General features: G+C 39.2%; 1 protein-coding gene across 1 annotated transcript in view; it reads right to left on the bottom strand.

The window, feature by feature from the left end:
• The window catches only part of FAM171A1 (family with sequence similarity 171 member A1), an 88,074-nt gene that overhangs the window by 11,282 nt on the left and 56,138 nt on the right, over positions 1–20,654 (bottom strand). The window contains exons 3-5 of the mRNA XM_048306781.1: positions 18,549–18,641; positions 13,367–13,525; positions 8,204–8,380 (exon numbers count right to left, since the gene is read on the bottom strand). Of these exons, the coding sequence (XP_048162738.1) occupies positions 8,204–8,380; positions 13,367–13,525; positions 18,549–18,641 (429 nt within the window). The remainder of the gene's footprint in view (positions 1–8,203; positions 8,381–13,366; positions 13,526–18,548; positions 18,642–20,654) is intronic.

Below are 20,654 nucleotides of genomic sequence, written 5' to 3' on the forward strand. Positions count from 1 at the left end.
TTGATGTAACAGCTTGCTGGAACCAGGCAGCACAAATGGATCTGCTTCCACTGTCTAGATACATGACACCTCTAAGTATGACACTGCTTCCATATTTTAAAGCTAGACTTCATTATTTTAAATTCATCTGTAGTAAAATCCAGGGAATGGTATGTCCCTCTGGCTTCCACGTGTGACTGAGCATGCTGGCAATCCCATGCTGCTCCAGCTCAAGCAAATGGCAAACTTCCCACTGACCTAGGTGAGGTAGGACTGCCCCACACCACCATGTGCTCTAGGGAGAGATGTGTGGGACTCTTGCTACAGCCGAGAAGGAGGAAGACAACCTCTCCTCTTGTGATCTGGCTGCAAGGGGAGTTTGCTCGCTGGCACCCCAGCACAGATCTTGGCTCTCTGGGAGGATGTACAGAGCTGCTTGCCTCAGGTTTAACTTCCCAAGCTGACCATTTCAGAGCCTTCCAGATCACTACTGCTGCAGGGACTTCTGCTGACTTTGATGGGGTGTTCTTTCTGTCACTGACCAAAATAGTTCTGGTAAATGACTGTCAGAGGAGCGTGCTGCAGCCAGCAACTTCCCCCAAGGACAGTCATAAAGCCTAAATATCGCTTGTATTTAAATATATGGTAGCTATGGTGGTTTACTTCCATAAATTAATTTTACATGTGAGCTTTTGGTAGAAAATTCTTCCATTGATCAAATACTGTTTGCTTTTCATTTTGTTTCTTTTAACTGGCAACAGGATCATCCAATCCCACCCAAGCAGGGAACCAAACTGTGTTATTTACAACATTAATTATTTCCATCCAATAGGTTTGACAAATAAGAGGATTTAATTAGTCAGAGAGAAAATTAAACATTATATGAATTTATTTTTATTCAGAAGATTATCTTCCTTAGACAAAAGAGCTTTGGAAAGAAAAGAAAGGTACTTCTAACTGTACTGCTTAATAGCATAGATGTTTTAAATAAATATTCCTTAATGAGAAGTGTTTTTCTTTCAGCATGGATCTCTTTTGTGCTGTCTACGATGTCTTGTAAGATTGGCCTGCTTAGGCAGAGATTCACGGTTAAACAGAGATATATGTGTCAAAAGGAATGAGGCAGGTTGTTATTAGACAGTGTAGGGCAGCAAAGGTTATTCAAAACATACTAAAAATGCTTCTAGAAGTAATTGATTTAGACACTGCGAATAGCAGCATTATTATGAAGAGTTAATCAAGGGCAAGTTTGTGAAAATAACTTCTTAAAACAGGTTATGACATACATAAATTGTAGCTTTTCATCCTACCAGTTGAAAGCTGCTTATCAGATTTCTTCTTCTGACTGAAAATCACCCCTAATCTGCATCAGGAGGGGAAGTTTTACTAGACAGGGGTGGGATTTTTTGTTTTACTTTTGTGCATTTTCTAAAAAACTAAAAGCTTGAAATGGAAGTTGAAAATTCCTTCCTGAATATTGGTGGAGCTTACTCTCCTCCTCACCTTCCCCCCAATATACATGGGTTTAAAAATTCATAGTATTTAGGTTAATATTACGATTTTGTTTTCAGGGTTGCTAAGCAACATAAAAAATAAACATCCCTGCTCTGAGAGTCCATAGACTCATTATTCTTCCACTCTTACAGAATTTGTTACACAACCCTTCCAGGGCTAAATCCTGCTCCTGTTCTAGCAGCACCACCATTATTTCTTTAACTAAAAGGGAAATGCTTTTACCATCATACCTTGAAGATTTTGGCAAGGAAATCTAAGGGCTCAATTTATTGTTTGTGTCTGAGAAGCTCTGTGGGTTTTTCCATCTCGTCTCATTTTCCCCCTTAAATCACCTGTCAAGTGTTTAACAAAAGAACACACCAGTTTTCATTATTTAATAATCTTAATTATATCTAGGCAGAAGGCAGGGCACATTGTACACAGAACTGCTTGCATTGCTTTGGTCCCCTCAGTATTTCCTTCCAGGATGCCAGAACAGAAGGGAATTATTAAAGAAAATGACTTTGATACATAATTACTGGGTAATAATTGTCTTTCAAAAGGAAAAGCTTAGTTATGCCTGCTGGACCACCATTCCTAGTTACTGGTATACGTGAAAGATACTGCCTTTAGAATTTGTTTTACCACACTACTAATCACATTCTCTCAGTTACTGACAAAATTATTAGAACAAGTAATAAATAAAAGCACATGCTCAAAACACTGCATGCCTTTTCCTTCCTTCAGCCTCACATCACACTCACATTCAGTTTCTATTTTTCAAACTGGAAGTGGAAATAGAGGCACACTGGGATTTGATCTAACATTGCAAAGCTGCAGAGGAAGGAGTTCCCAGGTCCTCCTCAGTCTCTTCCAGCCCCATCCAGGCACTTCCCACTCCTGCCTGGATTCCCACCAATCTCCAGGTCCTCTTCAACTCAGGCAGTTGCACAAGCACAAAGGTCTTTTCTCCACTTCTGAAGTTTTGATGCCTGCCTCTTTCCACCTTCTCCTGCCATGGCTTCTATAGGTGGAGCTACAGGGCCATCTACATGACACTAAATTATTAAAACCTGCTTCCAGAAGCCAGAGACTTGTTTCCAGTTTTCTTTCCTTGACTACGTATTAGTAGATTATCTGCACAAAGATCACTATACTTTGGCACCAACCTGATTCCTTCAGTGTCTCCTTAAGCACCACCATCATGCCATACCTCAGCCACTTTGCTGTATCTGCAGCTCGGATGGTGTATGAGGTGGGCACAGGATTAAACAATCCATTCATTCACTTTCATATGAGTAAGCCACAACATCCATTTTGAAAACACACATTAATAAATAAGCACAACTGTCTCCTACGATCCTCTCCAGAGGAATCATGATAGTGAGAACATACCTCAGTGAGCTACACTGTGAAGCATCAGAGGAAGAGGTTCTTCTCCTTTCAATGCTGAGGTCTGTCTAATACTCTGAAATTGTATCTGCACCTATTATGTAGACATTGTACATGGTAAAAAGCTGGGCTTGGTAGCTGCCATTTCTATGGCAACACACAAAATATGAAATTCTTTGAGAGCAGTTAGTTAAGAACCTGTATTCCTTAGTGTATTTAGTCTTTAAGAATAATTTAAGCTTTCCAGCTGAGATTAAAAAGGAAGTCAAAATCAAATAGTCAAGAAATTTTTAAACTACAGAAATAGCTTAACCTTGAACTTTTGTGGTTTTCACCTTTGCAAACCAATCTCCATATCATCACTGAATCTGGTCTAGAACCATGTGTTCTGGATATGATTACACTAAGCTCAAACTTCTGGGGTGAGGAATGTGATTTCCTGAGTACGTCCATTTCTCAGGCATAGAAGACGCATTTCATGGAAAAGAGCATGAAGTCCCAGGCCACGTGTGCAGCTGCATGCAGCCCAAATGCAGGCCATCCCTCCAAGGTCAGAAGCACATACTCACACCCAGTGTCCAGATCAAGTGACAGGCTGTGAATGTTTCTGTTAGATGATTATCTTCTGTCAGTCACACAGGGCTATGAATGTGGTGGCAGTCAGACATTAATCAAATTCATAACAAAAAAGAAACATAAGACAGTATTTTCTTTGGGTGGATCATCACTACTACCCTGTGGAAGCTTAAATTCAAGACTTTTATAAATCATCTTATTTGCAAACAATGCACAGTGAACTACACAGGTAGATGTACAGTAATCTGCTTACATATTCTGCCTGACAGTAGCTGTCGCTCTCTCCCTATAAACACTGTGAACAAAAAACAAGCATCGTTTCACTTCTATGAAATTGCAGTCAAGTTTAAGTAGGCACCAATACTGCTTACACGTAAGTATATCCTCATGACTTCTTTTGAGCACAGAAAACATTATCTTGATTTTGCTGAGGAAGGAACATCTGGAAATTCCGGTTCTACAAAAATCAATACAAATTTTACCACTGACAGCAGAACATCACCCAGAAAAAACATGTACCAGACTTTTAAATGCATTTAGAAATCTATTATGGCATTAAATGCAGTCAGAAAGCACCAACCAAGAACAGCACAGTACATAAAATACTGTGTTTTACAAAGTTACAAAGAGTTCCCAAAGATACTCTTCTTTATATTCTGCCATCACTTTACATGAACACATGGTTGAAATTTCAGGCACTGGGGAAACATCCTCCTCTGCAAAGAAGCCACTCATTTAAACACAACAAGGTCACGTCCAAGATGCACACCAAGTGTTTAGGGAGAAGGAAGAACACAGACACAGTATTCTGAACTTAATTTACATGTAGTGCACAAGAAATAACACATTTTAAGGAGGATGAACAAAAGGGCAAAGGTTTAACCCTTCCACTCCAGAATCCATTGCCACATAACTGAAAACAGTGCTGAAAATACTTTCCTGTTGATTAATTCAGATGCATCATATTAATAAATCTCATTTTCATATTATGCACACTGGAATATTTGGTAATATTTTAAAGTCCTTCATACAGCTCCAGATGTGGATCTAGAGGTCTAGGTTCAACATAATGCCTTCATACCACATGGAATGAAACTGAGGACTTAAAATGGAGAATGCTCACTGAATCCAATGAAAACCAGACACCTTAACATAAAACATAAACCATTTAAATGGGGCCTGAGGAAAATACAGCTGAGCAAGTGCTGTGTTACTCAGTCCAGCTGGTGGGAGCTGGAGATGATACAGGAGGGAGAAAGTTTCATTTCTGCTGGGATCTGTGGTATTTCTGACTGAAGAGGACAAGGCTAGAAAGAAGTTTTGAACAGAAATTTGGTGTCCAAGAATAGAGAGATTAATTAGACTGCTGTAAATCCTACTGACATCAAGGCAAATACACACGGAAGAAGTCATGATCCCAGCCATCTGTTTACGGATAAAGAAAAAAAGTTTTTCAGCCCCCTCAGATTGATAAATACAACACAGTACTTGCTAGGAAAAAAAAACCCCAAAACCCAGAAAACCCCACTGAGCACTCCTGATTATAGAAAAGAGAAACCCTGTCTTTATGTTCAAACCTTTTAAGTGCATACTGTGAAATAAAACCACCATCCCACAGTAGTGTGAAACACAAGACATGTTTCACAGTGTGAAACACAAGACAAGTCCACAGCATGGAGCAATTAAGCTGCATTTTAGTGTGCAACATCAATGCATCTGTGTTTATTATTACCAACACCCAGAAATGCTGCAGGAAACAGTGGTGGACCAACACAAGAACAAGATTACATGTATTTGCTTACCCTTAAAACATCTCCAGGGCATTGACAGCTGATCTTCATTTTATTAACTATTCAAAATTATATTATTGCTTTAATTCGCTTGCTGTGCACACAAGGCAGTAGGTTTGTTTCATAATGAAAAATTTCATTTGGAACAGTATGAAATAGATGCAGCAGATTGCCTTATTTTGATGTCAGCCTGTTTTTTCTGGCTGCTTGTTTCATCAGTGTCAGTGGAGCCACTCTCAGCCTTAAGCAGACTATGCTGCTTCTCCTGCTTCTCTCCCAAGGATAGAAAGCACGGTCATGCAAATACAGATTGTTTATGGTAAACATCCTAAAAAGCCATTAGTTATTTTTGGCTGCCATAAGATGCAAATACGCCTCATTTTTGTGGAAACTACGAAAATCTCTGCATTTCCAGTCAGATGCCTTTGGGTTCATATTAGTTCATCATGAGCTCAGCAAAACATATGAGACACTAAGGATTAAAATATATCTGTAGTATTTCTGTCACTTCTCCACATCCTCTGAAAGTAAAAAGTATTTCTGCTTTTTAGAGCAGAAATTATATTTCATGCAGTAATGATGACAACCACATGGACTCTAAACAAAAACAATGGCTTGCACAAACAAGCATCCACTGTACTGCTAATCCATGAGAGAGAAGTGCTGTGTTAGCGCCTGGTAAGACAGTCACAGATTTCTATCTGTGGCATTTACTCACTGCTCAAAGAAAAGCATGTAAATTTAAGTCACTGGAAATCTATTAAGGAGAGACTGAGACATAACCAGCACTGAAAAAAGCAGCCCTGAAATGAAAGACAAAATCAGAATAATAAGGTCAGAGGTCCTATCCTGACAAGGCACAGATCTAGCAGTGTAAGTGGGTTACAACAACTTATCTGCCAGCTAAGGATTTCTCCAGCATGGAGCCATTCCAGTCATTAGCCATCCATCTCCCTCCACAGTCCAAGAACAACAGGGATGTGGAATGACAGGATACCACCATGTTCATGCTACGTATGGCTAGTTTGACAGACCTTAGGGTGTTAAAGTAGCCTGCAAAAGGTAGTGTGGCTGCTCTACTTATTAAATTAAGCTACTCCAATTTAAATTGGTTGGGATGTGGGCAAAAATCTACTAGAACTGGCATGCTGTAGTCAGGGCTTAAAATGCATCTTTGTTCAACATCTTTGGTTGAACAGAAAGATGCTTACTTCAGCTGAAGCGTGAGCTGGAGCCTGAGCCTATCATCTTCAATACCTTCCTCTCCACAGCTTTGTGAAGCTAAGTGGCCTGACAAAGATGCATTTTGTTTAGCAGTCCTCATGCCTTCTCCTCCTAACACAAGTGCTCCAGTAGTTTGTCATGAATCAAACAAGGCTGGACTTGTCTCAAGATTGGGAGCCTCAAGCCTGCAACACTAATTAACTAACCCATATTGATCTATACTAATATATATACTGCACACAATAGGGTAACTAGCTCTTTATACACAAAATTAAAAACCATATTCCATACTAAGAGAGAGTTTTTGTGGCCTCACTGCAGGAGAAATCTGGCCATAAATGAGAAAGCTCCATAATCAAAATCTGAACCATTTACTTGCCATGAGTAACTGGCAATTAGACAGGCTGCAGCTCTAGCACAGCTGACAGAAGGACTGGGGAAGGACTGCTTCTTGTGGGGAAAGTAAACATGACTCAGTCTTCCCTGTCTTTTTTTTTAATAAGGGAAAACAAAATAGTTTCTAGAAGAATGATTCCGTTTCGGGAAGAAAATAGTGAAACTTATTGCCAGGACAGCACAAGAGAAGTGTCATTTCCACAGTTAAGGGAAAAGCCAAATCCAATAATTGCACTCTTTTTCTACTATTCCACTTTATATCATACTCAAATTTACTCTTTACTAAATTGTACTGCTTTGCTCTCTAATACAGGCAACTTCTGACAGAAGATTCATAGGCATGCTGCTTGAAAATACATCACTTTTTTCAGCAAACAGAGGCAGGAAGGAAGGAAAAACATTATTTCGCCCTTCACCTCTCTCTTCCTCCTTTTCTCCGACATGCTGCTTTCATGCTCATTGCTCTACTTCTAGGTGTGATCATCGACTGGCTCAGAACATTTGCCCTGCAGGACAAAGCCCCACTGATTGTCTATACAGACCCACATTTCTGGCTCCTTTTTCTCTCAGTATCAACCTTTCTCACCTTCCATTCTCCTTTATCTTAACAACCATCTGGTTCATACTTCAGATGGCACAGTGCAGTAACTGAAGGGAGATCACCAGGACAAGACTTATGCACTCCTTTGTCCTTTAAACTTCGAAGCTGTAAAGAAGGCCAGTACAGTGTACCAACTAGCAACAAAATAAAGAAAATAAATTTTAAAAAGAGCCTAAAACATGTATTTCTGGGAAAACTCCTGTTCACAATGGCAAACACTATTCTGTAATATAAAAACCTGAGTGCATTTTACAGATTTTATTAATTAGTCATTCCGTCCTTTCAAAATATTTCATCAATTTTTCATTTTTAGAATTTATTTAAATCATTTACATGTATTTTCCTGACAGTATTAGTAAATCTCAAAGTGATTTACAAAAGAAGTCAGTACTGTATTTCCTATCTGGCAGGCAGGAAACACAGCCCGAGCCAAGAGAGGGACCCAAGGTCAGACAACCGGCTGCTGGCAAAGATAAGGCATGTTTCCATTTCTACACACTTCCAATTCAGTGCTGTAGTGAACACATCTCTCCTCAGTTTGTGGGTGAAATGCAGTTCTCTCAAGTTTTAAAATAAAATATTTAATAATTGAAAAATGGTACATTTATAAAAACTTTTGTTTACAATTGGCACACAGTGCTAGTCAAGTATATTTGCATATATACCACACATTACTTGATCAGTAAAACTCAATTGTCTCTTCTTTTAGATAGAAAAGCCATCTAGGGAGCCACAATGAGATGTTACCTACCAAATTTTTGGTCAAACCTCCATGCTGGAACGTGAGCATTGTGTTTCAGGTTGCTGTTTGCTGGCAGAGGCACTGTTACGTAGATGGGGCCGTTCACGGGGACGGGGGTCCCATCGCTGCTGAGGAGGTGGACGCTGACTGCAGTGACAGGGGTGAGGTCATACCTGGTGCTGTTTCCTAACAAGAGAGTGAATGAACACTGTGACTACAGAATGTACAGAATTTAAGGGATACCTGTGTGGTTCAACACCGCAGTACTGCATCAACCCAAGTCTCAAGGGATGGTAGCAGCAATTTCCTCCCTGCCTTACAACAGAACCTCAAACCAACCAATCAGCCAGCCAACAGACAACCCCCCCCCGCCAAAAAAACCAAACCCAAGCCACAAAATTGAAGGAAGATGTATATGGTCTATTTTTCACTTAATTTTGGAAAAATGTGAAGACAAAAAAACCTACAATGTAAAAATCTCCTGCATATACTTTTTCATGTTAATTCAGCTTAAATAAACCTGTATGAGCAACACGGCCATAATTGTGGCAAAAAAAAAAACCCTCTTACAAGTCTTTATTATAGCCTCAAATGCCCATATTGTTAACTAACAAACTCCAAAATAAACAGTGGCACCTCACAAATGATCAGTCACATGCTTAAGAATGCCAGGTTGCATTTCCTTTGGCTTTTCACTGAATAAAACCATGCTAAATGGTTTATTAGCATATAAAATGTTATCTTCTTATCTAAGACAGTAATTACTCTTTATGTTTAAACTGCATGCCAATGAATGTCACTTAATGATAACATACTTTTAAAAAGCATTATAACCCTTCAATGATTTAACCAAATGAATCAATGACAGGGATAAATATCCCAGGTATATGTACACAGGTGAAAAAAAAAACCTTGAGGTTTAAACCCTTGAGGTTTAAAACTGAGGAGATCAGGAGCTCACAGCAATAGCAAAAGTAGTTCAAATTGGAAGAAATAGAGCTTCCAGTTTTGCAGGGGGCTTGAGCCCCGCAGGCCCAGGCAGCTGCCACAAGCACCATCCCTGCTGCCCCTGTTGTGCTGGCTCTGGGGCTGTGTAGCTGCTCTTCCTGCAGAGGGGCAAATCTGGGAGAAGGAAGAGGGATGTATAGCTGGCAGAGATGGGGCACTGCCCCCACTGTAACCCTGGTGCTGTACATTGCACACTGCCTGTGAGAGCACATTCACACCCACCACTGATGGCACACCAAGAGGTCCTCAGGAACATGCTGTATCTCAGCGACAGTGCTCAACAGGATGAGCACACTTGAGGGAATGGTGGGAAAGCATTGAGACCTTTATGATTTCTCGTAACTCTGGTTAAGTCTTGAGAAATGGCCTTTATTAAATTTGATGTCTCTGAGTAACAGCTCACCAAATAAAGACATCACCAGGAAAGGAGGTGGGGAAGTGGTAAAGGGAAGGGAAAAAAAGGTGACAAAACTTCTCTGAAATTCAAATTCCTTGGATTTTGCAGGATTGTCAAACTGAAGAAATGGAAAATAACCAGAAGTAATGTTTGCAAGTGGCTGATTTATGAAAGAATCTAGTCTGATGCCCACTTTGCCCAGATTTCTAGGTGTGTGTCAGTGTTATGTGGCTGGTGTGCAAGGGACACACAAGCTGCCTTCACTGACTATGAACAGAGGGGCAGATGTTGACCTTACAGAGGGATCAAAGTACTGAGAAAACAGGCACTTTGAAGGTGGCAATGCAGGAAAGACACAGAGCTAACAGATTAAAAACAGACAAGTAAGTGTTGAAAATTCAGCTAGGATGTAGGGGAAGGTTGCCAGCCTACCCATGCACCTGTAAATGTGTATTATAGGCTCCAGTGGTGCACAGTATTGTCCCCTTAACACCTTAGAATATAAAACAGCAAGATAGAGGAAGGAATTGGTAAGTGAAAAGCTGTTTCTTTATTCCCGATCATTCAATACACTGCCTCTGCCATGCACCTGTAACTTCTGTCAGATTAATGCTTGACCCCAGGACTTGGGCCACTAAGGTTCTCAGGCTGGTATCAGAGAAATAAATTCCTCTTGCCAAGTACTGTATCCTGACGACACTCTTGTATATACAAATTCCAAATGAAAAAAGGTATAACTTCAGATTTTAAATTAATATAAAGGATCAAATAACGTTTTGTATTTTGCATCTATTAGATATTGAAAGTTTTGAATTTTTCTTTTATTACTGTCTTGATATAGCATATATCTCTAAAAATTACTTTTCAGTCCCAGAAAAAGCATTCTGATGGTGAAACACAATTTTTCATTAAGATGCGCTAATACTTTGCTCAGCACTGGGCTGAACAATTTATATCAGGGTGAAGAAATTTCTGAAATCCACTGCATCTTCTAGCAAGAAGAAATATTTCTTCAGTTTGCCATCTTGTACAGTATGTTAATGCTCATTAAAAAGATAAAATGTTTCTCTTTTTTGTTGTGAAGGCAAATTAAAATCAATGCTTATGAAACTCTCGCATCCTATAAAACTGATACACACACACAGATTAAATGGGAATGGACTTCAATAAATGTCAGCTTTATTTCTTGTCATTTTTTGACACCTGGTGACCTGTAAAGAGCTTTAAAAATAATCAGATAAAATTCACTGTCAGTTCAGACATGATGCTTTATAAAGAAACAAGCAGCCACAAAAAGCAGGAGGAGTAATGGTTATTAGCCAGCTTGGTCCATTGAGGCAGACAATGGAAAGTTTTGTTTAGTTGGGTTAAAAGGACAAGATTTTGTGGAACCATCCTCCTGGTCTCCAACTGGTAATTAATATAAACAAGAAGCTAACACTATACAGGCTTGTCACTACTTGCAGTGAAATTCTTCAAATTTTTATGTTTACAACATGCTGATTCATGCAATGAATTCTCACTGCTCTGTATTACTAATTCAACACCAGGTGGTATTTTATGAAAAATGCTGAACTTATAGAGAATAGGTTTTAGCTAAAACTACTATGAAGTCACTCTGGACAAATACTGAGAGACCTAAATGGAGAGACCTCACCAAAATGCTACAGACATGTAAATAAACTGAGAAAGAACACAGAAGTAATTGTGGGGTAAGGAGAGGTGGGAGAGAGGGAAGAGACAGTGTTCTGCCAAATTCCAAAACTTCCCATGCAAATCAATGCTAAGTTTTCTTAGAATTCTAAAATTTGTAAATATTCTTTTTCTCTTGAGACCATAAATATTAAAAAATCAAGCAGGTGTTGACCTAATTTCTTATGCTTTCAGAAGTTTTCCAGGCCAAGTCTTCACCAAGTCACTTGGAGATGCAGAAAAGGTAGTCAATCCAACTTCACAATTTTAAAGTTTCATGTTTCCACATCAGGAGAGGCTTCTACTAGAGACAGAGGACATTTCACTTCTACTATAGTGCATAATAAAATACATTGCATTTGTAGTCTGTGTTAACACCATACTGAATACTACAGTATTTGGAAAACAAGCCACTTCTCGGTCTCTTAAATACCATTTCTTTGCCAGTCATTTTGGTCTTTTAAAACATAATTCTACCTGAAGGCTAAAAGTCAAATCCAGGGTCCCTGTGCTCAAGAAGAAAAGTCTCTGTCATGCAAGAATACAGAAGACTGAAAAACCCAAGGCTGCATTAATCTGTTTTATAGGGGGATAGGAGGTAAAACAGGAGAAAGACAATGTCTTGGTTGTGCAGTTCTCGTGAGATGGGATCATCTGAAGCCTTGGAAAGACCTGTGATCACTAAATAAATTCAAGAATGGGAAGCTGAGTTGCAGAGTACTTAGGAAAGATTTGGGAAAGAGGAATCCCCCACACACTGCCAGCAGTTTGTTCAGTTGGTTTAGAGATAAAAAGAACAGAGATGAGGAAGTAGACAAATGAGTGAGATCAAATGTTTTCCTTAATTTTAAAAAAGATTAAGAGATTTTGATCAGTCTGAGTATGAAAAGACAGAGAAAACTGAAGGTTGAAGATGAGAATAGGAAAATGACAGGGAGATAGGTTGAGATAGGATGAGATGTACTCACTGGAGCAGACAGAAGGATTGGAGTAAGGCTGCAGACACATTTCTTGTTGTAATAGAAAAGGAGATGCACAGATTTGTACAAAGGGAAGAAGGGGGAAGCTAGCAAGCTACCATTTTCACACATGACCTAGCATTCAAAGTCACTTAGATCAACACATCACAAGTAAACGCATTCTGAGAAACAGCAGGGAGAGACCCCAAGGGGATATTTAGGCTGCTTCAAAGCAGGCTCAACTATGCCTCTGCCATCCTCACAGGTGACTGTCTAACTCTGTCCAACACCCTCAAACAATTAATTCTACAGCTTAAACCATCCTCACCATAGCAAGGTTTTCCTAATCACTAGCCTGAATCTCTTTTGCTACACTGCATGGCCACTGGTAACTTTCTAACCCACTATGGGCACAGAAAACAAATTATTCTCCTTTTCACACCAGCCTTTTAAGAATTTGAAGGCTTCTCATTGTGGTTCTGCTATTCTTCTCTTACCTACAAAACACGAATTATTTCACTCAAGACTGAATGAAAAGTGGAAAAAGACTAGCAGGCAGTTGCAGTCATAAAAATGTATTACAACTTTGAATTTAACAGTGGTTGTGTTTCTACTATGAATATTCATTGTTTTCTCTTTGGTGCTAGACGAATTTGCACATTTTGGCTACATTCAAAAGTATCAACAAAGCCATTGAAACAACACAGTATTAAATCCTTGAGATATAGGCATTTTATTTATTTTTAGAAAAAAAAGGTGAACAAGAATTTTTATGGCATCCTCAAATTCTCTCTTGTTCCTTCACATTAATCTCCATCTTTTATGTGCACATGCAGCGCATTTGGAGACTCAGCTCTGAACTAAAAGTGTAACCAACTCGTCTGATCTCCCAAGGCCAAGGAGTTTTCATTTTTGCTATTCAGTGGCCCCGTTTAAGGGATAGCAGACCTTGCCCTCTTGCTCACTGGAACAGCATATTGGCAGGGCAGTTGAATGCATCATGTCACCCAAATTTGAAAGAATGTTTGCTGGAATGGGGAATGGAAAAAATTATATGATCAAAAGTCAAGCCCTGGACCAATATGAAATCAGAGCAAAACCAAAGTAGTGGGTTACCTGTTCCATTTCCATCTAATCCCTGCAAATAAGGGAAACTGTCCACTTCCCAGGGTGAACTGGCTGCAGTCAGATATGCTGTCAAATCACTGTAGCTAGTGTTCTCTGGCAATTTCACAGATCTTCTCTGAAAGTGAACTTGTGGCTGAGTCCGTGCACCTAAAAATATTAAAAGTGACTTTATATCCAAGGTGGGCAGAATATTTAGGTGTTCATATTCATGGAAGCACTTTTACATTTTTTTCATTATAAACTGTGGTAGCTTGAGAAGGACAGAGACATCAGAAGTCTATTATGAAAGATGGATAACCCGTATTTTTACAAGTATTTTGCAGTTGGCATTATTTGTCCACAAGTATTCCAGAGCAAAACTGTGGAGGCACCTACTGTCAAAAGCTTTTCTGGCTATGTTGTTTCTCCTCCACTTTCATTACATGCTTCTTCTAATAACTGAAACAAAAACTAAGTTCAGAGGTAGGGTATGCAAAAGCTTAGGAAAGCATCCAGTTCACCATATTTGTTCAAATTTTGTTTTCCCTGAAATAGCAAGATAAATGTAGTTTATACTCTTTAAAATTATTTTCTAAGAGACAATTCTACCTGTAGTCTCAATTAACTTATGTAACTTCTGTATTTAGATTTTGCCAAGCTTTGGCCATGAAAACTAACTCTAAAACTAAGACCGGTCACTATTGAAATCACTGGATTAAAAGATTCACTTGACAAACTTTGGGTGAAAAGATTTGCCGTATTTTCCCATGAAAAGAACACATCGAAATAGAACCAAATTACTTGGCATGTAAGATTTCTCTCTTTTCCTCTGTCTTGTATAGTGTTAGCATTTCTTTCAAACTCACTAGGTGTTAATTGAAGGGTCTTTGCTGCAACATGATTTAAGATTGTTTCATGTACTATGGCATTTCACGTCTCATTTAAATCCCAGCTTACAAAGTCAGTAGTCTTTTTCAAAGGATACTCACCATTAATACTGTTTAGCAACACACAGCAAGACTCCATCTGCAAGTTTGTGTGCACAACATGCAAATTAATTTTTAAATCAAAAGCTATTGTATTCTCCAGAGCTCATTTTGAATACACACAGAACACTTCCCACACAGCACAAAATCAAGAGGCAAGCAGTTTTCTTCTTAATTCACATTGGACTATGTGATTCAAAGATGTCAACTCAAAACAATTTTGCATCTTTTCTCCCATTAGTCTCTGGCAGCACTTTTAGGTTACATGTAGCTTCACTGCAAGAAAGAATAACAAGCTTGACTTGCTCCTAAGCTTTGTAACTGTGAGTGTCATTAACCTAGAGACTGGAATCTTTTCTTGCATAATTTTCCAGCAGGAACTCTAGCTGTGAGAAAACATAAAACTCAACAGAACAAAATGTTGTATTGGCCAAGAAAAATGTCTGTATACAGGAGCAAGTACCTCCAAAGAGCTGATTGTTTTTTAGCTGTCATTTCTTTTGTAATTCTGCAAGAAGAAGCTATAAAATTGCTTTTATTTTTTTAATTTCTGAAACATTTAAGTGTTTACAGCAGGCTCTCCAGACTGGCAATACCCACAAGTGTTTAATATAGTCATTAAACAACACCCGTGTGAAATGGGAAGAAATCTCCCTTATCCAATTTCTAGACTTAAATGGAAAACTATGTAAAAGAATAAATAAATCGCAACAAACTCAGGCAGGACTTATCTCCTGTGTGCTCTGCAATACTGTAGCAGCTTGCTGTACCTCAGGGACTGATCTGCTCAGGCACTTTGGAAACCTCTGACTGCACTGCTAAGTGGGCTCCTACAGCCCATGGGTATAAATATCCACAGTAACAGAACAGGAACACCCCCCTCTCCTTCCAAACAAAGAAACTGGTATTAGGATTATCACCAACAGTTCAATGTAAAATTGCAGGATTTTCTGCTGTCTAAATCTCTGGTTAAGGTGCATTATTTAAGTTGCCAAGAACTGGTGTTTTATTTCCAAAGATGCAAACTAATTAAAAATTAAAACCCAAGTAACTGCTGTTGAGTCTGTAATGCAGTAGTTTATGGGACTTCTATTAAAAAAAAACAGTTGGGGTTGGGGTTTGAGCACTGGGAGAGCCATGAACTGCCAAATTTTAACCAGATAAGGAGGACTCAGAAAGCCAACCTCAGCTCCTTCAATCCTACAAGCAGCACAAAGCCTTCTTATGGCTGAGCTCCAAATCTGGCAGGAAACCTGTGCAGCAATGAACTCAGATATAAGCTCTGAGAATGAAGAAACAGCCTCCTCTGTAGATAGTGCATACACAGACAATAAATAAGTGCAGAGTAGTTAATTCACACTCTGGAAAACAAATTCCTCCAGATTGATGTTCACTCAAAACCTGACACTCACCCTGACTCTCCCCTCAGTTCCTCAGTTGGGTCTCCCACACCTGGCAGGAGACTCCAAAGGGGCAGAAGACTGGGAGCTTCCAGAGAAAGGCTTGTGAGGGAAGCAGCTACCAAGGCTTTCACCTTCTCTCACCACCTTGCTACAACATAATCTAATATTCTCCTTTACCAGCGGCCATAGTTGATTTTGGGGTGTATGTTTGGGGATAGATTTATTGAGGGAACTGGAAGTGGGAGAAACTTGTGCTGACCAGACTCTTAAGCGTTTTTTTCACCAAGTCATCACAGCACTGGGACTGGATTATTAGCATTGCTTCTATTACTGAAGATACCTAGTTTTTACTTATAAAATCCAGTTTTTACTTATAAAACCCAAGCACATGCAAGTGTAAAATAGGCATGTTGAGCCCCTTCCACATGGTGTGTGCCATGAGGTAAAGACTGCTGAGCATGGATCTTATCTTCTTTAAACAGCCTCTTGTCAACACATCAGCCATGATTCAAATGCTGTCAGCTCCAGCTTGCCAGTACATTCCTGAGGATGTAACCTTAATGAGTCCCTGTAAGGCACCTTTTGTCACACTGGATGTGTGACATGTGGCACCACACCAGCATTTGAGGTTTAATCTATGTGAAATAACATCTGAAGTTTCACCAATTCATGCTCTGATTGCTCATAGGTCGGAGACAGATAGAGGGTCCCCATACAGCTTCCATTCACTGAACGCTGAAATTCAGTCTGTCACTGTGCTGCTATTAAATAACTTAAATGACCCAGTGGTTGGCAAGCCCCATCCCTCACAATTACTGACAGAGCACAGCAGTGGATTGTAATGCCATCATGAAAATGAAGCTGCCTGCATCAACTCAGACAAACTTCTCAACTGCATAATACGTTGCTTGCTTGATTAATTACTCAAATGCAATTGGTAACTTGGGGTACCAAGACAGCCTTTCTTTCCCTTTGACTGGTGCTTCAAACACCAGTGTTCCCAGTCTGTTCCTGGTATAATGATTTCTGGTTTGCTCTCATTTTTGCACTAAGGTAACTCCTGATCAGCTCTTTTGAAACAGCGCGAGGTTACTGGGAAGTAAATTAGAGAAAATAACAGAGAAAAACTAGGTCACGAGGATTTTGGATCGAGACTAGAGAGGCTCCATTCAAATACTGGAACAATGTCTAGGCTGTCTTTCATTTAGGCTTCATCACAAGAGAAGTCCCAAGAAAAGAAATGCCGACTGGACTCATAAATTAGATTTTACGGGGGAAGACTGCAAGTTCAAATCCCAGTCCTCAGCATACTCCAGGTACCACTTTCTTCCTTTATCTCTTTTTGCTGCTATCCCAGTAGAACCAGTTACATTATTCTAATTTACATATATTGTTAACACACTGGATCAATTCACTGAAGGAAGGAAGATTATGCTGAAAATATTTATGAGTCTCACTCAGCTGTTAAATGTCCCTCTAGTCCTTTAGCATCCCCCATTTTTTGAAGGAAGCTGTGAATATGAAAATACTGTTCTTTTTCAGTTAATTGCATAATATTAGCACATTTGCATAAGAATAAGAGTATTTAATACAACAGGATAGTGGAATACTGTTGGTAGACAATGTTTCATGTTTTGCCTAATGCCTTGTGTTTTAACCCAGTTCACTGTCCATCTAATTTACCCCATTAGACAATGTCCAGCTCTCAAATTGCAGAATATATGTACAGCAGCTGTTTCTCCAGATCCTTCTGAGCATTCCATCAGCTACCTAATTTGTTGAATGCATTTTCAGTTGCAGTTGTATCTAGTGCTATCATTAATGAAAAGCCTATCGTGTCTGGATGGCTTCTAACTGAAAAAATATGTCAGGAAGGCGTAATTGTATTATATTCTCTCAGATAGAACAAGGTTATCTTGGAATACTATTGAGGGCACTATTCCCTTGCTTATTAACTATCCAGTAGAGTTTAAAATGATGGCAAGCATAAGACTTATTGTGAATAAGACACCATTTATGCACAATAAGAGTGCCCACAGAAAAGGATGTCCCCTTTCTGGTTCAAGGTAAAAAGCTCCTGTTGTTAACAGACTTACCTCAGCCAGCACATCAATTGGATTAATTTACGTCAGACCCCTAGTCAGATGAACATTTTATTCTTCACTGTGCAGTTCAGAAAACACTGTTCCTCTGATTGATACTACAGTTGCTTTAACATGTGTTTGGCCTTACGCAAAGGTTATTCAAACTTTATTCTCCTAACACAGTGGGTTTCAATGTGTAGGATTTAGGTTTGCAGGCAGTCTGACAAGGGGTCCACAGGAAAAGCAAGTTTATACAGGGTATACAACAATGTAGATACAAGAAATTTTCAGTTTTTCTATGCCCTAAATTTCTAAGTCATTCACACTAGGAAGCAAGAAAAAAAATGAAACCAGCGAAAATTCTTAGACATTAAGAACACCAGAAAATGCCTATTTCAAGGATGGTTAAATGAGGCTAGATGAGAAAACATCCAACAGATATCATAAGAAACTTAATCTCTAGCTCTCATATGGCACACTAAAGTCCAAACTCATTTATTACTGTGTAACTTGAATTCCCTAGTCACAGCAGTTAGGGACGAATTCAGCTATTAATTTGGTAAAACAATCCCACAGAGAAGCATTCCTCAGGGAACTCAGAACTCCCCACAGAATACCAGTCTCATTCACAGGACAGAGTTCAGACAGCAATTGGGCTGTCAGGCTTTTTGTGTAGTGTCCCTTAAATTTCAATTCCAACCTCCAAAAGCCAGCATACCTTGAAATCCTGAGACTATCTGGACTACATCATCATAGACCATGAGAGTAGCTGAGCGTTCAGGAAGAAGGCCGAGGCTCAGTGAAGAGAACACTGTGAGAGAGAAGTGGTTTAAGTGGGATATATTTAAATTCTTATAAACATAATCCAACAACGACAGCGGTTACTTTCTTCACATTTTTGCAAAAGCAGGCCACCCAAACTATTAAAATTATATTGTATACATGACAGAAACCACATGCATTTTCTGAACCAAACAGTTAAACTGCCACAGTAATTACTGAACTAAACAAAATGTTCTACGCTTTGACTCCTGCACGTCATGCATGGCAGCTCAAAGCACTGAAGAGTGCAGTGTAAAGCAGGGTTTCATGCTTTACATGAAGCAATTCCCAGCTCCACAGAAAGACATGAAATACATAAAGAGAATTGAAACACTGACTCAGTCTGGCTGAGTTATTTTTCTGTGCAACAGCTATACTTCTTACCTCAGGAATATTTTAATGAAACTTAACTTTTAAGTACTTTGAGATGCTTACATTAAGTCATACAGAAAGGCAAAGTATGATGAATAAGTCTGAATAATTTGCTTTAAAATGCAGCATGTACTTACTGAGTCACCACCTACACCAGGAAGTGTTATTTATAGCAGAACTACTGTCATCCTACCAGTGGTGTGAAAGGGGATGGATAAACGGTACTTGCTGCAAGCAGTCTGCCTTGCAAGGACCTCCCTTCCCACTGGGTACTGACACTCCTTGCAGGGGCCTGTGTCAGTACGCACACACATCTTTGCAGAGTGAAAAACAGGATATAATTTCATGCCAAGTTCTTCAGACCCAGAAGATCCAAAACAGGGAAGAAATTAGCCACAGAACCCACTTGCCTCCTGCATCCCTGAAAACAGAAAGGAGCATGACTGCCTGCAGTCCACACATGGCTTTCAAAGATAGAAGGAGGAGACTAATGCAGACTAGTAATTTTTGGTAATTGGACAGCATCCCATACCTGGAGAGTACTCATCCTAGTCTGAAGTAAAAGCCAGCTGAGGAAGGCATTCCCAGAAAGAGTCAATAGAATAACAACTCAAACTCTTCTGATTTTCTGGAATTTTATGAATTTCCTCTATATTAATACACGTTACTTAACCCAAGAGATCATACAGATGTTAGCTACCAACAGGGAGACTACAGTATTTCTGCTTTAAGAAAGATATTCGCCTTTTAAAGATCAGAAATTTTAGTGTTTGGGAGAAGTACAGGAGAAAGGAGAAGAAACTAGGAGAAACACACTGATAAAAACTACCATCTAAAAGATGGTCTTAACGATATAAACATTAAAATAAATAAATAAAAATTAAAAATCATGTTATTGCAAGTACAGCTGGGAATCTTCTTTCCAATGCCCTACAGGTGAAACAGATTTACACATTAGGCAATGTAAGTAAGAAAGCCTAATGCAAGTAGCACTAAGGCCACACAATTACAAAATTTGTCTTTACTCCAATAACTTAATTTGTATGAAGAAAGCTAATATAATTTAGACACCCTGGGGAGCTCAATACAATCAACCATGCCAATGTCTTCTTCCATATATGCCAGACTATAATGAATATATAACCTCTAAACTTCCCTTGGGCTTTTCTGCACAATCTTTTCTCAGCATGACAAAGACAGAAAGCCACACCGTTTAAGGCCAGAAGGATGACAGTGATGATCCAGCCTTATTCCTGTATAACTACAACCTTCCCTGGATTAATTATTGCTGCAGATTCAATAGCTATACCGAAACTTGAAAACATGTTGTAGAAAAACTCCAGTTTTCTTTTACAGGCGTCCAGTGGTGAAGAATACACTGTAATATCAGTGTTCTAATAAATAATTATGAGGGCAGTTAAACTATGTGCCTCTTTACCCATCAAAATTTATAGAGGTTAGATTTCCAGCCATTTGATCTTCTTTTTATACAAGCCTGCTAGACAGAAGAATTCTCTCTCACCCGTTTCCTGTTCTCTATGAGGGTATTGATGGACTAGGATCAAATTACCCCATGAACTTTCTCACTGGTGAACAAAATAAATTAAGCACTTCCAAGTCTTTCCCTGGA

The sequence above is a fragment of the Corvus hawaiiensis genome, chromosome 1, assembly GCF_020740725.1.
Source record: "Corvus hawaiiensis isolate bCorHaw1 chromosome 1, bCorHaw1.pri.cur, whole genome shotgun sequence".
NCBI lineage: Eukaryota > Metazoa > Chordata > Aves > Passeriformes > Corvidae > Corvus > Corvus hawaiiensis.